This window comes from Pongo abelii, chromosome 18, assembly GCF_028885655.2.
Source record: "Pongo abelii isolate AG06213 chromosome 18, NHGRI_mPonAbe1-v2.0_pri, whole genome shotgun sequence".
Lineage (NCBI taxonomy): Eukaryota > Metazoa > Chordata > Mammalia > Primates > Hominidae > Pongo > Pongo abelii.
This window is the reverse complement of record NC_072003.2, coordinates 46,805,807-46,824,222: the sequence shown is the minus strand read 5'-3', so window position 1 is coordinate 46,824,222 and position 18,416 is coordinate 46,805,807. Positions and strand designations below refer to the sequence as shown.

The 18,416-nt window shown below is 38.2% G+C and overlaps 1 protein-coding gene across 11 annotated transcripts in view; it reads right to left on the bottom strand.

The window, feature by feature from the left end:
- Positions 1-18,416, bottom strand: part of PHKB (phosphorylase kinase regulatory subunit beta) — a 238,738-nt gene that overhangs the window by 67,231 nt on the left and 153,091 nt on the right. For all 11 annotated transcript variants that reach the window (XM_054533204.2, XM_054533198.2, XM_024233087.3 and 8 more), the window contains 1 exon segment: positions 17,937-18,031. In XM_054533204.2, the coding sequence (XP_054389179.1) occupies positions 17,937-18,031 (95 nt within the window).

Here is an 18,416-nt window from a genome sequence, read left to right as displayed (position 1 = left end):
GTTCATAAGTGGGAGGTGAACAATGAGAACAAATGGACACAGGGAGGGGAACATCACACACTGGGGCCTGTCGGAGGGTGGGAGGCTAGCGGGGGGACAGCATTGGGAGAAATACCTAATGTAGATGACGAGTTGATAGGTGCAGCAAACCACCATGGCACATGCCTACCAATGTAACAAACCTGCATATTCTGCACATGTACCCCAAAACTTAAAGTACAATAAAAAAAGAGTTATCTCATTATGTTCTTGCTTACATTTGTGTTGTAGTCTAGTTTGGAATGTTAAGGAATTAATACATCTTGACAGCTTGCTATGTGCCACATGTTATTCAAGAGCTTTTTTGAGTATTCTCACAAGAACTCCCATTTTAAAGATGAGGAAACTGAGGTGAAGAGCAGTTTAATAATTTGTCAAAGGTTACACATCTAGTCAGTGATAGTTTAACCTGACTGCACGTATGTCCAGGTCTGAAGTCAATATGGCACATGTCATAGTACGTATTTCACAGATTATGTGCTGCTTGCTATAGTAGGCAGAGATCTCTAGAGAAACAGGAGAGAGAGAGAGGAAGGAAGAAGAAGAAAGAGATTTATCATATGGATTGGCTCACACAATTACGGAGGCAGGCAAGTCTCAGGATATGCAGGTGAGCTGGCAGGTGAGCTACCACGCCTGGCTAATTTTTTGTATTTTTAGTAGAGACGGGGTTTCACCGTGTTAGCCAGGATGGTCTCAATCTCCTGACCTCGTGATCCACCCGCCTCGACCTCCCAAAGTGCTGGGATTACAGGCGTGAGCCACCGCGCCCAGCCAGTAGTTTTATTTTTAATATGCCCTATATTGCACAAAATAATCTACTGTGTCTGGCTTACATAGGTCTTTTATTGAAAGAAAGGCAAGGGAGGAGGGAGAGAAGGAAAGAAAAAGGAGCCAACAAATAAATGCGTCCTCCAGGCTGGTCTTGCTCAAGGGCAGTGTATTTGAAACATTCTATGCCTCTACTTTGGGGGCCTTATAGAACACTCATTTATGCTCATTAGACTTCATCAGTAGGTCCTGCCAACATCCAGCATTTTTTCATTACACTCATTTTTCAGCAAAACCTCATTAGCTGAAGAAATCAGGCAGATGCTTTATACATCTCAATTCCAACTGGAAACACTGCACCCCCAGTATTTTTCCCATAGGAGCCAAGTAACAGGCTACAGTCGTTTGAACACAGCCATGTCCTGACTGAGACACACTGGCATCTTGTTCTGACATTTCCAACCAAGCCAAAGCAGCAACATGTGAAAATTAATAGGAAAGCAGAGGAAAGTTAAGTAGAAATATCAGAGGAATAACAATATCAAGCATGGTTAAAAAGCTAAACTTGGCTCAAGAGTCAACTTGGCCTGGGAGAAAATGGTCCTTTAGGCTCTGTGTATTTATATATTGGATTAGTGATTATATAAGCTTTCTATTTAAGAGGAAAACAAATGAATTTTTAAAAGTATTCCCAGACCTCAAACACATTGTTTCAAATGCCCAAATGAATAAATCAGGCAATGCTTTTTGACAGCAGTTCTTTCAATGACTGCGATTATAGTGGAAGAGAATACCGAACGCTTTGGCACAATGAATTGATTGGTAAAACTGTTTGACCCCTTTCTAAGTACTTGCTGTAACTGGTGTTTCTATATTTTTATCTTAAGGAAATGACAGTGCTAACAGTCTTGCATACTGTGTAGAAACAATGCCAAAATGGCCACATGAACCCAGGTGGAGAAACTTTGACCTACGGTGTTCTCATAGCTTTAATCATGACAAAGGGGAAGAACAAATGACGAGAAGCCCATAGAAACACAACAGGAAAGATCAACATCAGGAAAGATGAGTAAGATGAGGGTGAAACAGAGGAGGAAGAGGCAGAAAGGGGAGAACAGATTCCAAGAATCCAGTCATTTAACTCTCAGGTTTTTTGGTCATTTAGAAACACCTCAGGTGGTGGGTTACAAGCAAAGAAAGGTCCCTAGTGGTAAACCATAAGAAACCAGGTTTTAGAATCATGGGGAAAAAAGAAGCAAGTCCAGTAAACCAATGTGTTTTTAATTTTTCTCCTTCGGATGCTTGTACCAACGGGATCTGTTCCCTGGGATTTCAGTTGAAAATGTCAAAGATGGGAGGGGGCCAATTCTATCATTTGGCTGTAGGAGGGGTCTATGAGAGAGAATAGTGGCAGGACTCCATTTTAGCCAGAGCAGCACAACTATTTTATATGCTGAAATTCTACTTCAGATTTTGTCTGAAAATTGGCTTTCCTTGATAAAATCAGTAATCCACTTGATGGATGAGAAGACTGAGGCCCAGAGAGGGGAAATAGCCCAGGTCCCTTTACAAGTTAGTGGCAGACCCAGAAGCAGAATCTCTGTTTCTGAACTGACTTGTTCTAGAGTTCTCTTCGCTAAGTCAGACTGCTGCATCTTACTGGCTGTACCATAAACTTTTCAGTTCACTAGGGAATTGCCAAGTGCACCATTCCACTTAGGAGTGGAAATGAATGCAAAGGCCATATGTGCAGTTATTACAGTGTGAAAGCCACCTAAGAAGAGAGGCCTTGGAGGGGAAGGGCATGAAAACCTGCTCTACTTCCCTCTTTGGCACTTGATGCTCATCTAAATGACAAAAAGACTGGGCTGGAAAGACAATGCAAGGGCCAACTTGAGGCAAGATTTATCATCACTGGGTCAAACCCAACAACTACAGAGGCACCCAGCAGGCTCTAGAATCCAACAAGCCTTTAGCACCACAGAGCCATCTTCACTGAGTTGAGGCCAAACTGTTTCTAGTGCGGATTCACACAGGGGACCCAACTGCAGAGGAGATACTCTACTATCACTCTTTGCAAGTAAACCTAAGGGTTTTCTATATCAATGAGATAATTCAACAGTTTTGTACACTAGAAAGGTTTCTGCTAGCGAGAAACCTTTGAGAGTTTGCTGAGTTTTTCATGCATCCAGACTTAGTAAGCACTAGGATGGCAGAAAGATGAATGAAACATTTTCTCTATTCTTTATGAACTCACCATATAAGAGAGAAGACAACTACATATGGACTTCAATAGGATATTAAATACGATGCTCTTAATGGGTACTTTGAGGGCAAGACAGGGAGCATCCAACTTAGCCTCAGGGAATTGACAAGGACTTTATAGAAAAGGTATCTGAGCTGGTCTCAAAGATAAAAACTTGCCATTAATGAATTGATTCAGCTAATAGTTATCATTTGCTATGTGTCATTAAGACAATAAAGTCCTCTAATTAAACTTACATTTCAGTGAGAAAGATGATTAAATTTATATAAATAAACATAATAAAAGTAAAGGGTAATATATTAGAGTGACTGAAGACAGAGGCTACTTTAGATTGATGGTCAGAAAGTAACTCTCTTAAAGGGTGTCATTAAATCTGAGACTTAGAGACAAAAAGGAGTGTGCTAACGTCTGGTAATAGGCACTTCAGGCAGAAGGAAGAGTGTGCAAAGGCCCTGAGGAGGAGATAGCCTGAAGTGCTGGAGAAACTGAGAGGAGACCAGTGTGTCTGGAGCATAATAGGCAAGCAAAAGAGTGACAAGAGATAAGGGTGGAGAGAGCTAAGGCTCCACAGGGCCCTACAGGCAACAAGGCATTTGGCTTTCATCTAAGTGGAATGAAAAGCTACTTAAAAGGGTCTCAAACAAGGAAAAGACTCAATATAATCTACATTTCTACAACAATAGTAATAAACACATATATGGTACTTATATGGGCCAGGCCCTGCCTAAGCACTTTACATACATATTAACTCACACGATGGTGGCTCTCTTGCTGCCATATAGAGATGACTTGCACAGGGCAGAGTAGACATATGGAGATTAGTTGGAGCCTGCAGTTGAGAGATAATGGTGACCTGGACTATAGTGAAGTGAAGAGGCGGGAAGAGGGAGCTAGTGAAAATATTTGGGGACTATTTAGAAAACAGAATTCTGATAGGACTGTATTTAGAAGAGAAGAGGTGAGGCAGGCAGACAGGAATCAAAGATTACTTCTATGCTTTTACAGAGTTTAAAGGAGGAAGGAGTGTTCAATTGTGTTGAATGTCTTTGAAGTCAAATAGACTGGCATCTGAAAAGAGATCATTGGAGTTATCAATTAGGAGGAGATTAACAACCCGTTGCATGTGGTTTTTGTAGAGTGACAGTGTAAGAAGCCAGACTGTGCATTACAAGGAGTGACTGAGAACTGAGGACATGAAGATGGTGCAAGCATTTTTCTAAGCTGTCTGAAAGGGAAGGAAAGAAGGGAAGTAAGACAGGCCCTTGAGAGAGGTAAATAGCTGCGGAGCACTTAAATACAGTCAGGGAAAGAAGTAAGTAGAGAGAAAGGTACAAAATATAGAGGAAAGACTGAATATCAATTGAAACAGCCAAAGGTAGAGGGAAAAAAGCTGGGTGAGTTAATGCCTGGGGATAGAGGTTTTTCTTAGTCTTCTGGGATTCAGAGGAAGAGTTCCAATTGTAATTAGAGGCAATGATCTTGGCATGTACTAGAACCCATTAGTCTAGTTTTAATTTTACTTTTATAAACCCTTCTGAGAAATTAAAGCTCCATCTCCCACTTTGCACAATTTTGACTTAAGTACAAGGAAGGGCTCATGTTCTGCTACATAGGGTTATTCATTCTTCTTTGCCATATTAAATTCATCTTCTTGGGCTGAATTTATAGTTTCTTCTGATTAATGATATGATTAGGAGCCATAATCAGTGTCCAGCTACCTGACCATGTTACAGTGTCCCTTTCAATTCATCTTCATAAACCAGTTGGTTCTACAAACCACAGGCTCCCATAAAAGATGTTTTTAAATAAGGTTGGGGAAACAATAAAGATGCTCACAGAAATAAATGAGGAGAACATTAAAATACAAATATTTGCTCAAAACTCATGAAGATTCATAAAGTTTATGAAAATTATTCATGAAAATATACAAAAATTATATGAATTATATGAATATGTAGCCTTCATTGAGCTTCTAAAAATCATTTTCAAAAGGCAGGTTTCTTAGGCATTATATTCTGATATTTCTAATTCAATACCATTCTTAAGAAGTACAGGATACAACAGAATAATGTAATCTGAGAAGAAGAAATAAGCAATTAAGCTGTATCTATCACAAATCAAAACTGTCAGGCTGGGCGAGGTGGCTCACGCCTGTAATCCCAGTACTTTGGAAGGCCAAGGCAGGTGGATCACTTGAGATCAGGAGTTCGAGACCACCCTGGTCAACCTGGTGAAACTCCATCTGTATTAAAAATACAAAAACAAATTAACCAGGCATGGTGGCCGGTCCCTGTAATCTCAGCTACTCAGGAAGCTGAGGCAGGAGAATCACATGAACCCGGGAGGCAGAGATTCCAGTGAGCCAAGATTGCGCCATTGTGCTTCAGCCTGGGCAACAAGAGCAATTCCGTCTCAAGAAAAAAAAAAAAAAATCAAAACTGTCAATATATGGAGCTAATTTTTTAATGGAACAACAACAACAAAAAAAAACCAAGTTCAAAAGCCATTAAAACAATGGCTTCTGTCTATACAGTGATAGTCTTAATCATACAAAGGGATAAAAGAAATCTAACAGGTTAAATGCTAAACATTCAATTTCTTTCTAAGTTGAATACAGCCTAAAAAATATAACCAAAATGTCGAAAATATAATGTTTTCCTCCAGACTTTTTAGGATTTTTTCTCATCTCTTCAATGAGAAAGAAATATTACTTATATAATAAATTATTGAAATAAAAAACAGCAATAATATTTATTTAGCTTGCATAATGTGTCAGACATTTGGTTAAGAGGTTTACATAAACTATCATTCAATCATAAACACAATCCTGAGTTAGGGATCATTATTCCCATTTAAAATATGACAAAAGTGGGGCTTAGAGACTAATTCAATTGTCAAAGGTCACACACTTAATAAGTGGAAGAGACAGGTTTTATAGCTAGGCCTGTATGAGATGCAAAGCCACTATACTATATTACTTCCCTAAAAACAAAAATTTATTACACATATATGCAGGGTTCTTTGATCTTTAAGAAAGTAATTCATGCAAAATTCTATGCATTTGTATTTTTAGAGGAGAAAGCATGAAACTCCCACTTCCTCATTAATGTGAAAAATGAGAGACCAAGTATACTATATGTTTTTAGCTGAGATCTATATAAATATGTACATGATTTAGCAAACAAGTACTGACTTTCATCCTCAATTTGGAAACTTGCAGCACAGAAAATAAGCTCTTATGACTAAAAAGCATTCCTTTCATATTGGCCTTTTCTCCAAAGACTGTCAAAGTAGATCAATACATTTTAATTGGCATATTAAATGGGCTAGTCTACTTCACAGATTCAAAGCTTGGGTATCACTGCATGCGAAACTGAATTCTCTCAAGGGTGTGTCAATACACATGATCTGCTCTATCATAATAATTCTGCCATTAATGTAAAATATTGCCTCAAGTAGCTGACCAAAAATACTTGTATTTTATTCACCTGCATGAAGGCAAAAATACATGGAACTCTCCAAGGACCTCATGAGAGAAAAATCATTCCTCAAGAAAGTAGAGGCTCCCAGAGCCCAATCCTTTGGTTGAGAAGGGGGCAACTTGTCAGGATATAGATTATTAAATAAGGTGGGGCTAGAAGGCATTAATTGATAGGTTTTCTTCAAAGATCACTAGACCTTTAAAACTGTGAATAGATTCAAAACAGGAAAAAAAGTGAAGTAGGTAAATTTCAGGTTAAGTTCACAAATTTATTCATATTTATGAATAACTGAGATTTCTTTCCTCAGAGAAAAATGTCAGAAATATAGATTCATTAAAACAATACTAGATCATAATAATCCTTGTATGTCTTTATTCTGGACCATAAATCTTGCTTTCTTACTTCTATTTTTCCTTCTTTTAAATTTTAGCCATGAGTATAAGAAGTTTCCATCCTGTAGATGAAATATTTCATTATACATCATGCCTATTATTGAAACTTTTAATTTTAATAGGTTAAGTGGGTTAATTAGAATGATGTTATTAAATGTGTTTAAGCTCATTTTTTTTGACTTCCAATTCAAGTTTTCTCAGTTCTGGATTTTTTTTTATCAAGGCATTGAATTTTAATTGGCTCAGGTATAAATACCAACTGATAAGAGACTCTTCATTACCCTTCAAGACGGCAGACAGAATTACCTGAGGAGAAACTCTGTGCAGCTGTGGCATATTCAGGCTAGGCTCTCTCAGAAGCATCTTTGATGCCTTGACTATTTTATTCTGTTTTACTATGATAATCATAAGAACTTCTATTCAGTACTCAAATTCACTCCCATGCTTGGGTTTTTGGTCTCACACACTTTATTTCTTTGCTAAGCTAGTGAAGTTGTTGTTATTTTTTAATCTTTTAAGTAGAAATTATGTCTCAAACTGGTTAAACTATTTGAGAGCATTAGAACACACTGAGCCAGATAAAACTGAGCCACATGCATAATTTCCTTAAATCACCTTAAATATCCTTAAATCTTTTTAAAGACTAATAAATCTTTAAAAACTGAATAGATTTAGAACAAAACTTAAAAAAGGGAAATCGCTACAAGTCCATATTGTAGGAGTGCTATATAATGTATCTACTAAATTAGGAGGGGTTTACAACCTTTCTTGGATTGCAGTAAACTCAACTTCCTGAGCAGATGGTCTTCCACCATATTATTGCTCTTTAACTCCCTACAGTCTGGCTTCTGGGCACACTACTCCACTAAAGTCACTTAAAGGTTACCAATAACCTAGATTATGGAAGCCAGCAACAGAAGCGCTGGAAGGGGATTTACGAATTAAACCCAGCCAAATAATTTTACATATTAGAGAACCACACTCCAGAGATGCTAGGAGTCCTTCCCCAGATTATACTGCAGTGAATCACACAAGGTCTAAAGAACTAGTACCTGAATTTCTGCCAGTGCTTTGCTGCTCCTCCCAGCCAATGAGGTAGTCAGCCTTCCTGAACCAAGAAATCAAAATTCTTTACACTTTACACCGTTTTAACCTTCTTGCTAGATTACACTGTCCTGCCCTTCCTAGAACATCCTTATTTTTTTATTTTTTATTTTTTTGAGACAGAGTCTCACTCTGTTGCCCAGGCTGGACTGCAGTGGCACAATCTTGGCTCACTGCAACCTCTGCCTCCTAGGTTCAAGCAACTCTCCTGCCTCAGCCTCCCAAGTAGCTGGGACTACAGGTGCGCACCACCACACCTGGCTAATTTTTGTATTTTTGGTAGAGACGGGGTTTCACCATGTTGGCCAGGCTGGTCTTGAACTCCCGACCTCGTGATCCACCCGCCTCGGCCTCCCCAAGTGCTGGAATTACAGGCATGAGCCACCGTGCCCGGCCAGAACATCTCTTTACTCCACCATCTGCATCACCTATACTGTGGGAAAGAATGAAGCCTGGAGCCTGGCCTTCCAAGAATTGTCTGCTCCTATAGGTTAATTTCCACCATGAACCATGTTCAACAGAATACAATCTTGCATCTTTTATTTATATTAACTACTGGGCACCTCAATTAATTGTCATGTCTGCATTGGAACTATCAAAATACAAGTAACAACAACTGCTAAGCCCAAGGTTGGATTCAGAAGCATGCAGTGTGCCTCCTGTGTTCTTAACCATTTTGCTAGGCAGAACATCCAACAATATGAAACCTTTCCTACTTGTACTCTTGAATATTGGAATAGCATTTTCATATCAGAATATGTTTTTCTATAATTCTTCCTTTGATACTAGAATGGCTTGTTTATGTAAAAATTCTGCTGCAACCAACAACATCTATTTTGAGAAAAAACATCAATTTTTCTTAAATTGGTTTAAAAAACAAAATGAAGGGAGAAAAAAGCAATTCCTGGCTGGCTATTGCCTGTTAAATATAATAGTTTCAGACAATATTCCAAAAACATTTAAAAAGGTATTAGGTGTATTTTCCTATTTAACCAGGAATCTTCTGTATTCTAATTAGTATAATATACATGTAAAAAGTCCATTTGCTATAGAACTCCAGAAACCCAAACCCTAGTTACTATAAATAGATGTTCTCTAAGGGTCACCTTATACCTAGTGGACAACTGTAATGCAAAATACAATAAATCAATAAAATGCATATGGCCAGCTGCTTGCAGTTTCTGCTGCAACCAGAGCTCTCACAAGTTTGAATGAGCTGCAAAGGCTGGAAACAAACACTCTTGAAGAAACCATTATCTCACATTAGCATGGCAGAGGCGCTGCAGTATGAACAACAAAGGTATCATTCGTAGATAATCAGTGGGCACCAGAATTACCTAGGCAACAGAAGATGATGGGCCCTTTAACAGGAACAAGTTAGGGTGAATGGGGAGAGGGAGTAAACACCTCCTGAAAGGGTTTTCCTTTGGATAAGGAAGAAGAAAATCCCTACTAAAATTACTGTTATAGATTTGTGGACTTGGTTTCATCCTAGCATAACAGGGAAGAAGAAAGAAGGAAATAATTAACATGATGATATAATGAATCCCAGCATACATTTTGTACTGATGGGGCATCTCTGTGTTTAATTTTTCAGATCACTTTCACAGAACTCTCAGCATCCTAAGGCACAGGTGCAACTGTGTTCCTATGATGTGATATTCAGCCAGGCTGTTCAAGAACAAGCTATTTCTCCTGTTAACTCCTTCATACCATTACAAAAATCACCGCTGCCAAATGCTTGACATTCCCTCCTTCCTTTCATTCTTCAGTTAACACCTTCATATTGGTTCTGTCACTTGACAACTGTGTGACCTTGGAGAGATTACTAAACCTCTCTGAGACTCACGTTGTCTACCTGTAAAATGGATATAATATTTGTCTCAGAAAAAAATGTTAAAATCAGATATAATGCGGGTAAAAGTGGCATGTACAGTGCCTATAAACAAAAGAAACACAATCAATAGTAGTTATTGTATCTATCACTTCTATTATCTGGTCCTGTCAAATACCAAACTAGGCTAAGAGAAGGCAAGAGTAAGACACATTCTCTACTCTCAGGAACTCTTTGAGGAAGCCAGGCATGTAAACCAACAACTGCAATAGTGACAAGTGTTGTAACACAAAGTATGCAAAAGAAATCAGTCTTAATGGCACAGCTTCTAAACACATGACTTGTTTTCCGGGAGTAATTTATAGGATGGGATAATATGGTGTTTTGTATAATTTATTTTCCCCAAATCAAATGTGACATAGAAAAGTGGGGGTAGAGAAGCAGACACTGTTACCCTGTTTATAAGAATAAAGGACGGTCCAATGAACAGTTTGGGGTAAATTTTCTTTCAAATATGACTTTCTCAGACAATATAAATAAGCCTGGTGTTTAATTTACTTGGTTTGTATCTATTTGGGGACATCACAACTATTTAGTAAATATCCACTCTATTCATATATACCACAGTGTTCGGTTTATTCCCTAAGATCTGAAGAAACATTGAGTATAGAAGGAGAAAAAGACACTCAACAGAAATAATGAGGAAAGACTCGAGCACAGGAGGTGAGGCCTGGGCTCCTAGTTTCAGAGAGCAGAGTGCACATATGCTCTCAGTTCTCATCTCTCTTTAGACCCCAGAGAAAAGACCAGCTACAGATTTAAAATAAACAAAAAAGACTAAACCAGAGCAATGAAAAAAGAAAGAAGGTCATGAGACAACAAGGTATTTAAACACATTTCTAGTGTAAAAGATGGCAAATAAAAATGCATTAATGAATAAAGCAGAGCAGAGAAAACCTGCATAAAACAAACGATACCACTTAGAGTATCACCAAAGTGCTGCAGCAGGTATGGGAGCTGACTCACCAACTAGAAGGGCCCCAGAGGGGCACTGGGTTTGCAAGCACAATGCAGTAAAGGTGGGAAAAGCAGAAGTGAATAGAAGGACTGATTAAAGGCCACAATGGCCAGCCCCATGTACCACACAGGGAACCACAGTCAGCAATAAAGCAGGGCTTTTCTGCAAATATACAGAACAAGCTGGCTGGTATGAGTTAAGGCTTCCACTGCAAACAACAGATTCTTAAAGCCTTTCATGTTCTGGCATCTGGCAAGGGTGATAAGAGTCTTCTTTGTTCCCAACCAGATCCCTGACTCATCAATAAAGTTAGCCAGGAGACAAAACTCCCATCACATCTCCCTCACCTCTGGATGGGATGGTGGGGGTAGCAGACTACTACTTAATACACTGAGAATAATCAGCCCACTTATCACACTAATATATGATTGAATGATGAGAAATACCAGGTATGTGACAAAATAACCAGTGGGAAGAAAGAAAAACACCATATTAATGAAACACACAAACATTAGTATGGAAATTATGCTTAGTGAAATAAGCCACACGCAGAAAGACAAATATGGCATGATTCCACTTATATGAGGTAACTAGAATAGTCAAATTCATACACACAAAAAGTAGAATAGAGATTACCAGGGGCTGGAGGGAGGAGAGAAAGAGGGTCACTGCTTAATGGGTACAGAAGTTTTGTTGAGGACGATAAAAAAGGTTTTCATATACATAGAGGCAATAGCTACAATGATACATTGTAAATGTACTTATTGGCACTGACTTGTACACTTATGAATGACTGAAATGATATACATCATTTTATATGTAAATATATAAAAAATATATATTTATATTATATATAAATATATATTTTATATACATTATATTATATAAATATATTTATATTACATAATATATACTTATATATAATGTATATTTATACATTATATATTCTTGGGAATAGGCCCCCAAATCTGGCCATAAACTGGCCCCAAAACTGGACATAAACAAAATCTCTGCAGCACTGTGACATGCTCGTGATGGCCTTGATGCCCACACTGGAAGGTTGTTGGTTTACTGGAATGAGGGCAAGGAACATCTGGCCCACCCAGGGCAGAAAACCGCTGAAGGTGTTCTTAAACCACAAACAATAGCACAAGTGATCTGTGCCTTAAGGACATGTTCATGCTGCAGATAACTAGCCAGACCCATCCCTTTATTTCAGCCCATCCCTTTAAATCTTATGACTGGCTTGCTGTCAATCAATATGTGGGTAAATCTCTGTTCAAGGCTCTCAGCTCTGAAGGCTGTGAGATCCCTGATTTCCCACTCCACACTCTATATTTCTGTGTGTGTGTCTTTAATTCCTCTAGCGCCGCTGGGTTAGGGTCTCCACAGCCGAGCTGGTCTGGGCAATATACAATATTTATACATAAAATATTATATATTAATATATATTTTATATTTATATATTATAAATATATATTTATATTTACATATAAATATATAAAATATATATTAATTGATATATTATATATCATATATATTTTACTTTATTTAAAAAAAGAAAAAGTTTACTGTGGAGAATCAACAAATGGTGACAACTGGATAACCACATACAAAGAATGAAGCTGGCTCTATACCTCACACCATATATAAAATTAACTCAGAATGGATCACAGGTCTAAGTATACGAGCTAAAACTATAAAACTAAAACACAAACACAAATCTTCATGACCTTGGATTAGGCAATGGTTTCTTAGACATGACACCATAAGCACAAAAAACTAAAGGAAAAAAATAGATAAATGAGGCTTCTTCAAAATTAGAAACTTCCATGCTTCAAATGACACCAAGAAAAACTGGAATGATAATCCACAGAATGGGAGAAAATATTTGCAATCATATAAAGGTCTCAGAATATATAAAGAACTGTTACAATACAATAATAAAAAGAAACAAATCAATTAAAAAATGGCCACAGTATCTGAATAGTTCCAAATGTTCTAAAATTAGTTCTGGTAAATATACTAAAAACCATTTCATTGTATGCTTTAAATTAGTGAATTGTATGGGATGCAAATTATGCTTCAATAAAGCTGCTATTAAAAATAAATGCTCAATAAATGATAGTCATTATTGTTTAAAAAATTACTCTGAAGAAAAAAGATGAGTAAAGGAACAGAATAAATCTTTTTTACTTGTAGAAAGACTTATGAACATACATTATCCACTATAAAAACTGGAAGTAGGAACAAGATGGCCTAGACAGATAACTATTAAAGGATTCTGAAAGCTGGAAAGAAAGCAGACTGGACTGGCCAGAGGCCTCAGCACTTGAAGAATGGCAATGCAGTGAGACTCTTGAGACTACACATATGCACTTGCAGGAGTCTGTAGCCTGAAATAACCAATAGGCATAGAAAAAAAGAAAAATCTGTTTTCTCTCACCAGAGGACAGTGAAATGGAAAGCACAACAGAGACCAAGTGGGGAGCTCTAATCTCAGCTCTTCAACTGAGGTACCAGTTGGCCAATCTGTCTTTAGCAGCAACTTCAAAGTCCTGGTAAGCCAACCCAACCTCTGCTTCACAACCACAGTGCTGATGGGCCAACATATTTGCAGCATCAACAAAGAAGCCCCAGAGAGCTTTCCTGACTCCATAGTGTTCTACTACTCAGGTACCCTTGGGCAGTCCAATTCACCTGTAGAGGGTTCAAAGCAATGACAGGTCTACTCGACCCTTGCTCCACACCAGGGGCAACAGCAATTAGGCTGATCCTCCCATGTCAGCTGAGCCTGGTGGCTTCTGGCCCTCTACCCAGTGGCATAAGGAGACTTAGGACAAGAAGAAATGGGGCATTACCTGTAGAGGAACACAAATTTGAACTGACAGGGAATTTCTCATTTGAAGCTACGGAAGCCAGAGGAAGTGGCACAATATTTCTTAGTGCTGAAGTAAAACAATTGTTAACTAGGAATCCTATACCCAACGTAACTACCCTTCAGGAATGAAGGTGAAATAAAGATATTCTCAGACAAAAGAAAACTAAGAAATTTGTTGCTAGCAGACCTACCCATAAATAATGTCTAAAGGAAGGTGTCCAAACAGAAAGAAAATGATAACAGAAGAAGGCTGGGACATTCAGAAAGGAAAGAACATGAAATGGTAAAAACTGAGGTCAGCACAATAGACTATCCGTCATCCCATGAACTTCTTTAATCAAAGTTTATGGTTGAAGCAAAAATTTTCACACAATTTGATGTGCTGCTCAATGAAGACAGAGGAAATATTTTAAAAATTGTGTTTAAGAAATGAAGAAGGTAAGGGAAACTAATGGAAGAAGTAAGGTTTCTATAATTCACTTAAAGTGGCAAAATGATACCACTGCACTTTTGATAACTTATGTATGTATACAGTAATTCCTAGAACAACCAACTAACGAAAACTTAAAAAGTGATATATGAAAAAACATTATAAATGAACATTATGAATAATTAAAGTGGAATTCTAAGAAATGTTCGAATAAGCTGTAGGATGTTCGTTAATGTGTGAATGGTTAAACAAAGGTACCACCATACCATGGTGTACAAATCAGCAATAAAAAGAAACAAACTATGTGATATGGTGTGGATCTATGTCTCCACCCAAATTTCATGTCTAGTTGTAATCTCCAGTGTTGAAGGTAGGGACTGGTGGGATGTGATTGGATCATGGAGGTGGAGTTCTCATGAATGGTTTAGCACCATCCCCCTTTGGTACTGCATAGTGAGTGAGTTCTCATAAGATCTGGTTGTTTAAAAGTGTGTAGGCCCTCCCCCTCACTCTCCTGCTCCCGCTTTGCCTTCCTCCATGAGTAAAACCTCCCTGAGGCCTCCCCAGAAGCCTGGAAGCATGGAAGCTGCTATGCTTCCTGTACAGCCTGCAGAACCATGAGCCAATTAAACCTCTTTTCTTTACAAATTACCCAGTCTCAGGTATTTCTTTATAGCAGTTGAGAATGGACTAATACACTGTTGATACATGCAACAACTTGGATGAATCTCATGGAAATTATGTTGAGTGAAAAAAGCCAATCCCAAAAGGTTAGGTACAGTTCAATTTTTATAACATTCCTAAAATGACAAAATTATAAAATAAAGAACAGATTAGTAGTTGCAACGGGTTAAGAACTGGGGTGAAGGAAGTGGGTATGATTATAAAGGAATAACACAAGGAAGCCTTATGGTGATATGGGATGGTACAATTAAGTATTTTGATTGTGACGGTGGTTACACAAAATTACACAAAATTTTAATAAAATGTAATTAATGTAAAAGATAGCCAAAAATAAAGAAACAGAAAACATTTGAGAAAAAGTAAAAGACTCACAAGATGATAAGAGTGTTTTGCATGCCTGAGGCCTTGGGCCACAGTGTACCAGTTTGTCCAGAGAGTTGGCACTAACAATGTGATTTATGATGAACATCTGGTTTTTCCCTGTGGGGCTGGTGCTTAAACAATTGAGATGCTACATGCCTACATAACTGACCTTTAGTAAAAACTATACACAACGAAGCTTGAGCAAGCTTCGCTGGTTGGCAACACTATGCATGTGTTGACCCATCCTCACTAGGGTAATTAAGTGCATCTCATTTGACTCCTCTGGAAGAAGACACTTGGAAGCCTGTGCTGAGGTTCCTCAGGACTTGCCCCATGTGCCTTTTCCCTTCGCTGATTTTATTCTGTATCCTTTCACAGTAATCAACCCTAAGTCTAAGGGTAACAGCTTCTGAGTTCTGTGAGTCCTCTAGTGAATTACAGTGGCTGAGGGTAGTCATGGGATCCCTGACATACCTTCTTTCGGGAACAAGCACTTCTACCATTTTCAGAAACTGCTTGGACTTTACTATTCCCTATTTACTTTCCTAATTTGTGGTAGGGTTTAAAGCACCTAGTGAATTCCCACAGATCAGTTAGTTACAAAATCTGTCCTGGTCAATCATGACTAAGTGGCTACTGACACCAACATTTCAAACAGAGGGCTGCACATCTGGGGACATGTCTGACCCCTCTATTTCATCAGTCCACTTCACCCAGCCCCGGGAACAGACATGGGCATGCCACGTCTTGCCTACTGCTTAAAATGGCTGAGAAAGTGGCAAGGCAGCTTCAGTATTTTATATACCACCACAACCAAGCTGCCAACCACGTGGGGACATATCCACTCCCAGTAGTTTTCTGTTGCAAATCTCCCCATCACCTCCCTCTCAGAAACTGTATACAACACTGCACAGAGGTAATCTGCCATGTGGCTACAGGAGAGGAGCATTTCTCTTAGCTAGGATGTGGCTCCACTTGGGAGGCATGACACAGATAATTCAGTAGCAGCAGTACAAAGTAATTTTGACATAAAACATACCTGTAGAGTGAATTCTCTTTAAAATTCACTCTCCGTCACTCATCTCCTGATAAGCTTTCTTGAGCAGGAGAGAAAGAGTTGCAAGTAGTATATTGTACACCAAAATTTACACATAACCCACAGCCATCATTATATGTGTCAAGCATGAAACAACTGTTTAAACTGATGATTTTGTTAGCCATATGCCTATGAAATGCTTTGATGTTCTCTGGCTCCTGTCTGCACACCTCAAATCGGTGACCTATTAATTTATTTTCTAAGAAAAGGCTTTGAGGTTTCATCGCTCTAGAGAAGTGGGTCACACATGTGAAATACTATTTAAGTGATACACATTAGTCTTAAAATGGTTCAGTCATAGCACTGGTAATATGAAGCTGGATGAATTCTCTATTTTGCCATGTCTTCAAGTAAAATGGTGTATTTTAAATCGGTACAGACTGTACACTTGCACTGTACCTACAAACACTTGTTTTGTTGACACGATACATTCTGAATCCATAGCTACTAAATGCAAAAATTTAAAAACTATTCCTTCCCCAACACGTCGCCAAGTGCTGAGAACAACTCTGCCAATTGTACCAACACGAGCGGTAACTAAGATAAAGGCCAAATACCCCCTTACATAAAGAGCTAACAGGCCAGTGAGAAATTTTCATCACATATTAACACAGGAATTTTATGTTCTTGAGAAAACCATAGCATTTATTTACAAGTCTCTCAAATAGCTTCTTATCCATAAACAACTCAGAGTCATTTCATGTTTTGTTGAAGACAAGCAAAAGAGTCAGAGAAACAGTGCAATAGAATCTAACGGGGCCATTGGCTCTCTCTTTCTCTTATTAAAACAAACACTTATTGCTCTGTGTGTGTGTGTGTGTGTGTGTGTGTGTGTGTGTGTAATACACATTTTTTTTAAAAATATAAGGAACATTTCCATTTATAAGCCTATCTTCTGTAAGCATTGATACCAATCTTATTAAATGCATGTTAACTGCTTAGAATCCCAGGCACACATGCAGGTACATTCCGTTTCTCTTCAGACAGTTTCCACAATCCACAACATTCTAACAGTCCTCATTACTGGTTTCACTTAATACTTGAGGGTTTGCTCAAGTCAATATCAATCTTGCTGATCCTACACACACTTATTTTGTTGACACAACACAGTCTGAATCCATAGCTACTAAATGTAAAAATTTTAAAACTATTCCTTCCCCAACACGTCACCAAGTCGCTGTTGCTGTAACAACTGTCAGTCACGCAGCCCTGTCATGGAGCCACAGTGCAGGAGAGACATCAAGCACAGGCCTTTTGGGGGATCCCCCTCCCTTCAATCATTGGTCCTCCTGCCACCCAGATGCACTGCTTCTTCTCAAAGACACTTGACACCTTAAACTCAACATTCTGAAGATGGAAATGTTTACCTGCAAGGCACTTTGTTGGATCCATCTGAAACCTACTTCCTCATTAACAAATAGCCCTTTACCACAAGTAAATCTTAACTAACCAGAAGAGGGAGAAAGCTTTCCTTCAGAAGGAACAACAAAAACCTATTCAGAACAAAAATTTCCTCTTCAATTAAGCTTAAATGTCTCTGGACGAGTCTAAATCAAGAAATACAATAATTCTTTACCTGATTGGAAAACCTCATGCTCACGTTACGTTGATCCTTTAGTGGGACATAGCGCTGGACAGGATCAATGTCTTTAGGACTGATTAGTTCATCAGCTGAAAAAAAGAAGGGGAATGACGTTATCAAAAATGCATTTGCATAACACTATAAAACAACTAGACTTTTAGAAAATACTCCAACAAGAGAAGAATATACATTTTTCTCAGTGTGCATGAAACATCCTCCAACAGGATATACCACATACTAGGCCATAAAATAAGCCTCAATATATAGAAAAGGACTGAAATCATAAAAAGTATATTGTCTGACCACAAGGGAATGGAATTAGGCATCAATAACAGAAAGAAATATTATAAATTCACACATACGTGGAAATGAAAACATACTACTAAATAACTAATGGGTCAAATAATAAACCAAAAGGGAAATGAGAAAATATATTCTAATATACTTTCTGATGAGATGAATGAAAGACAAACA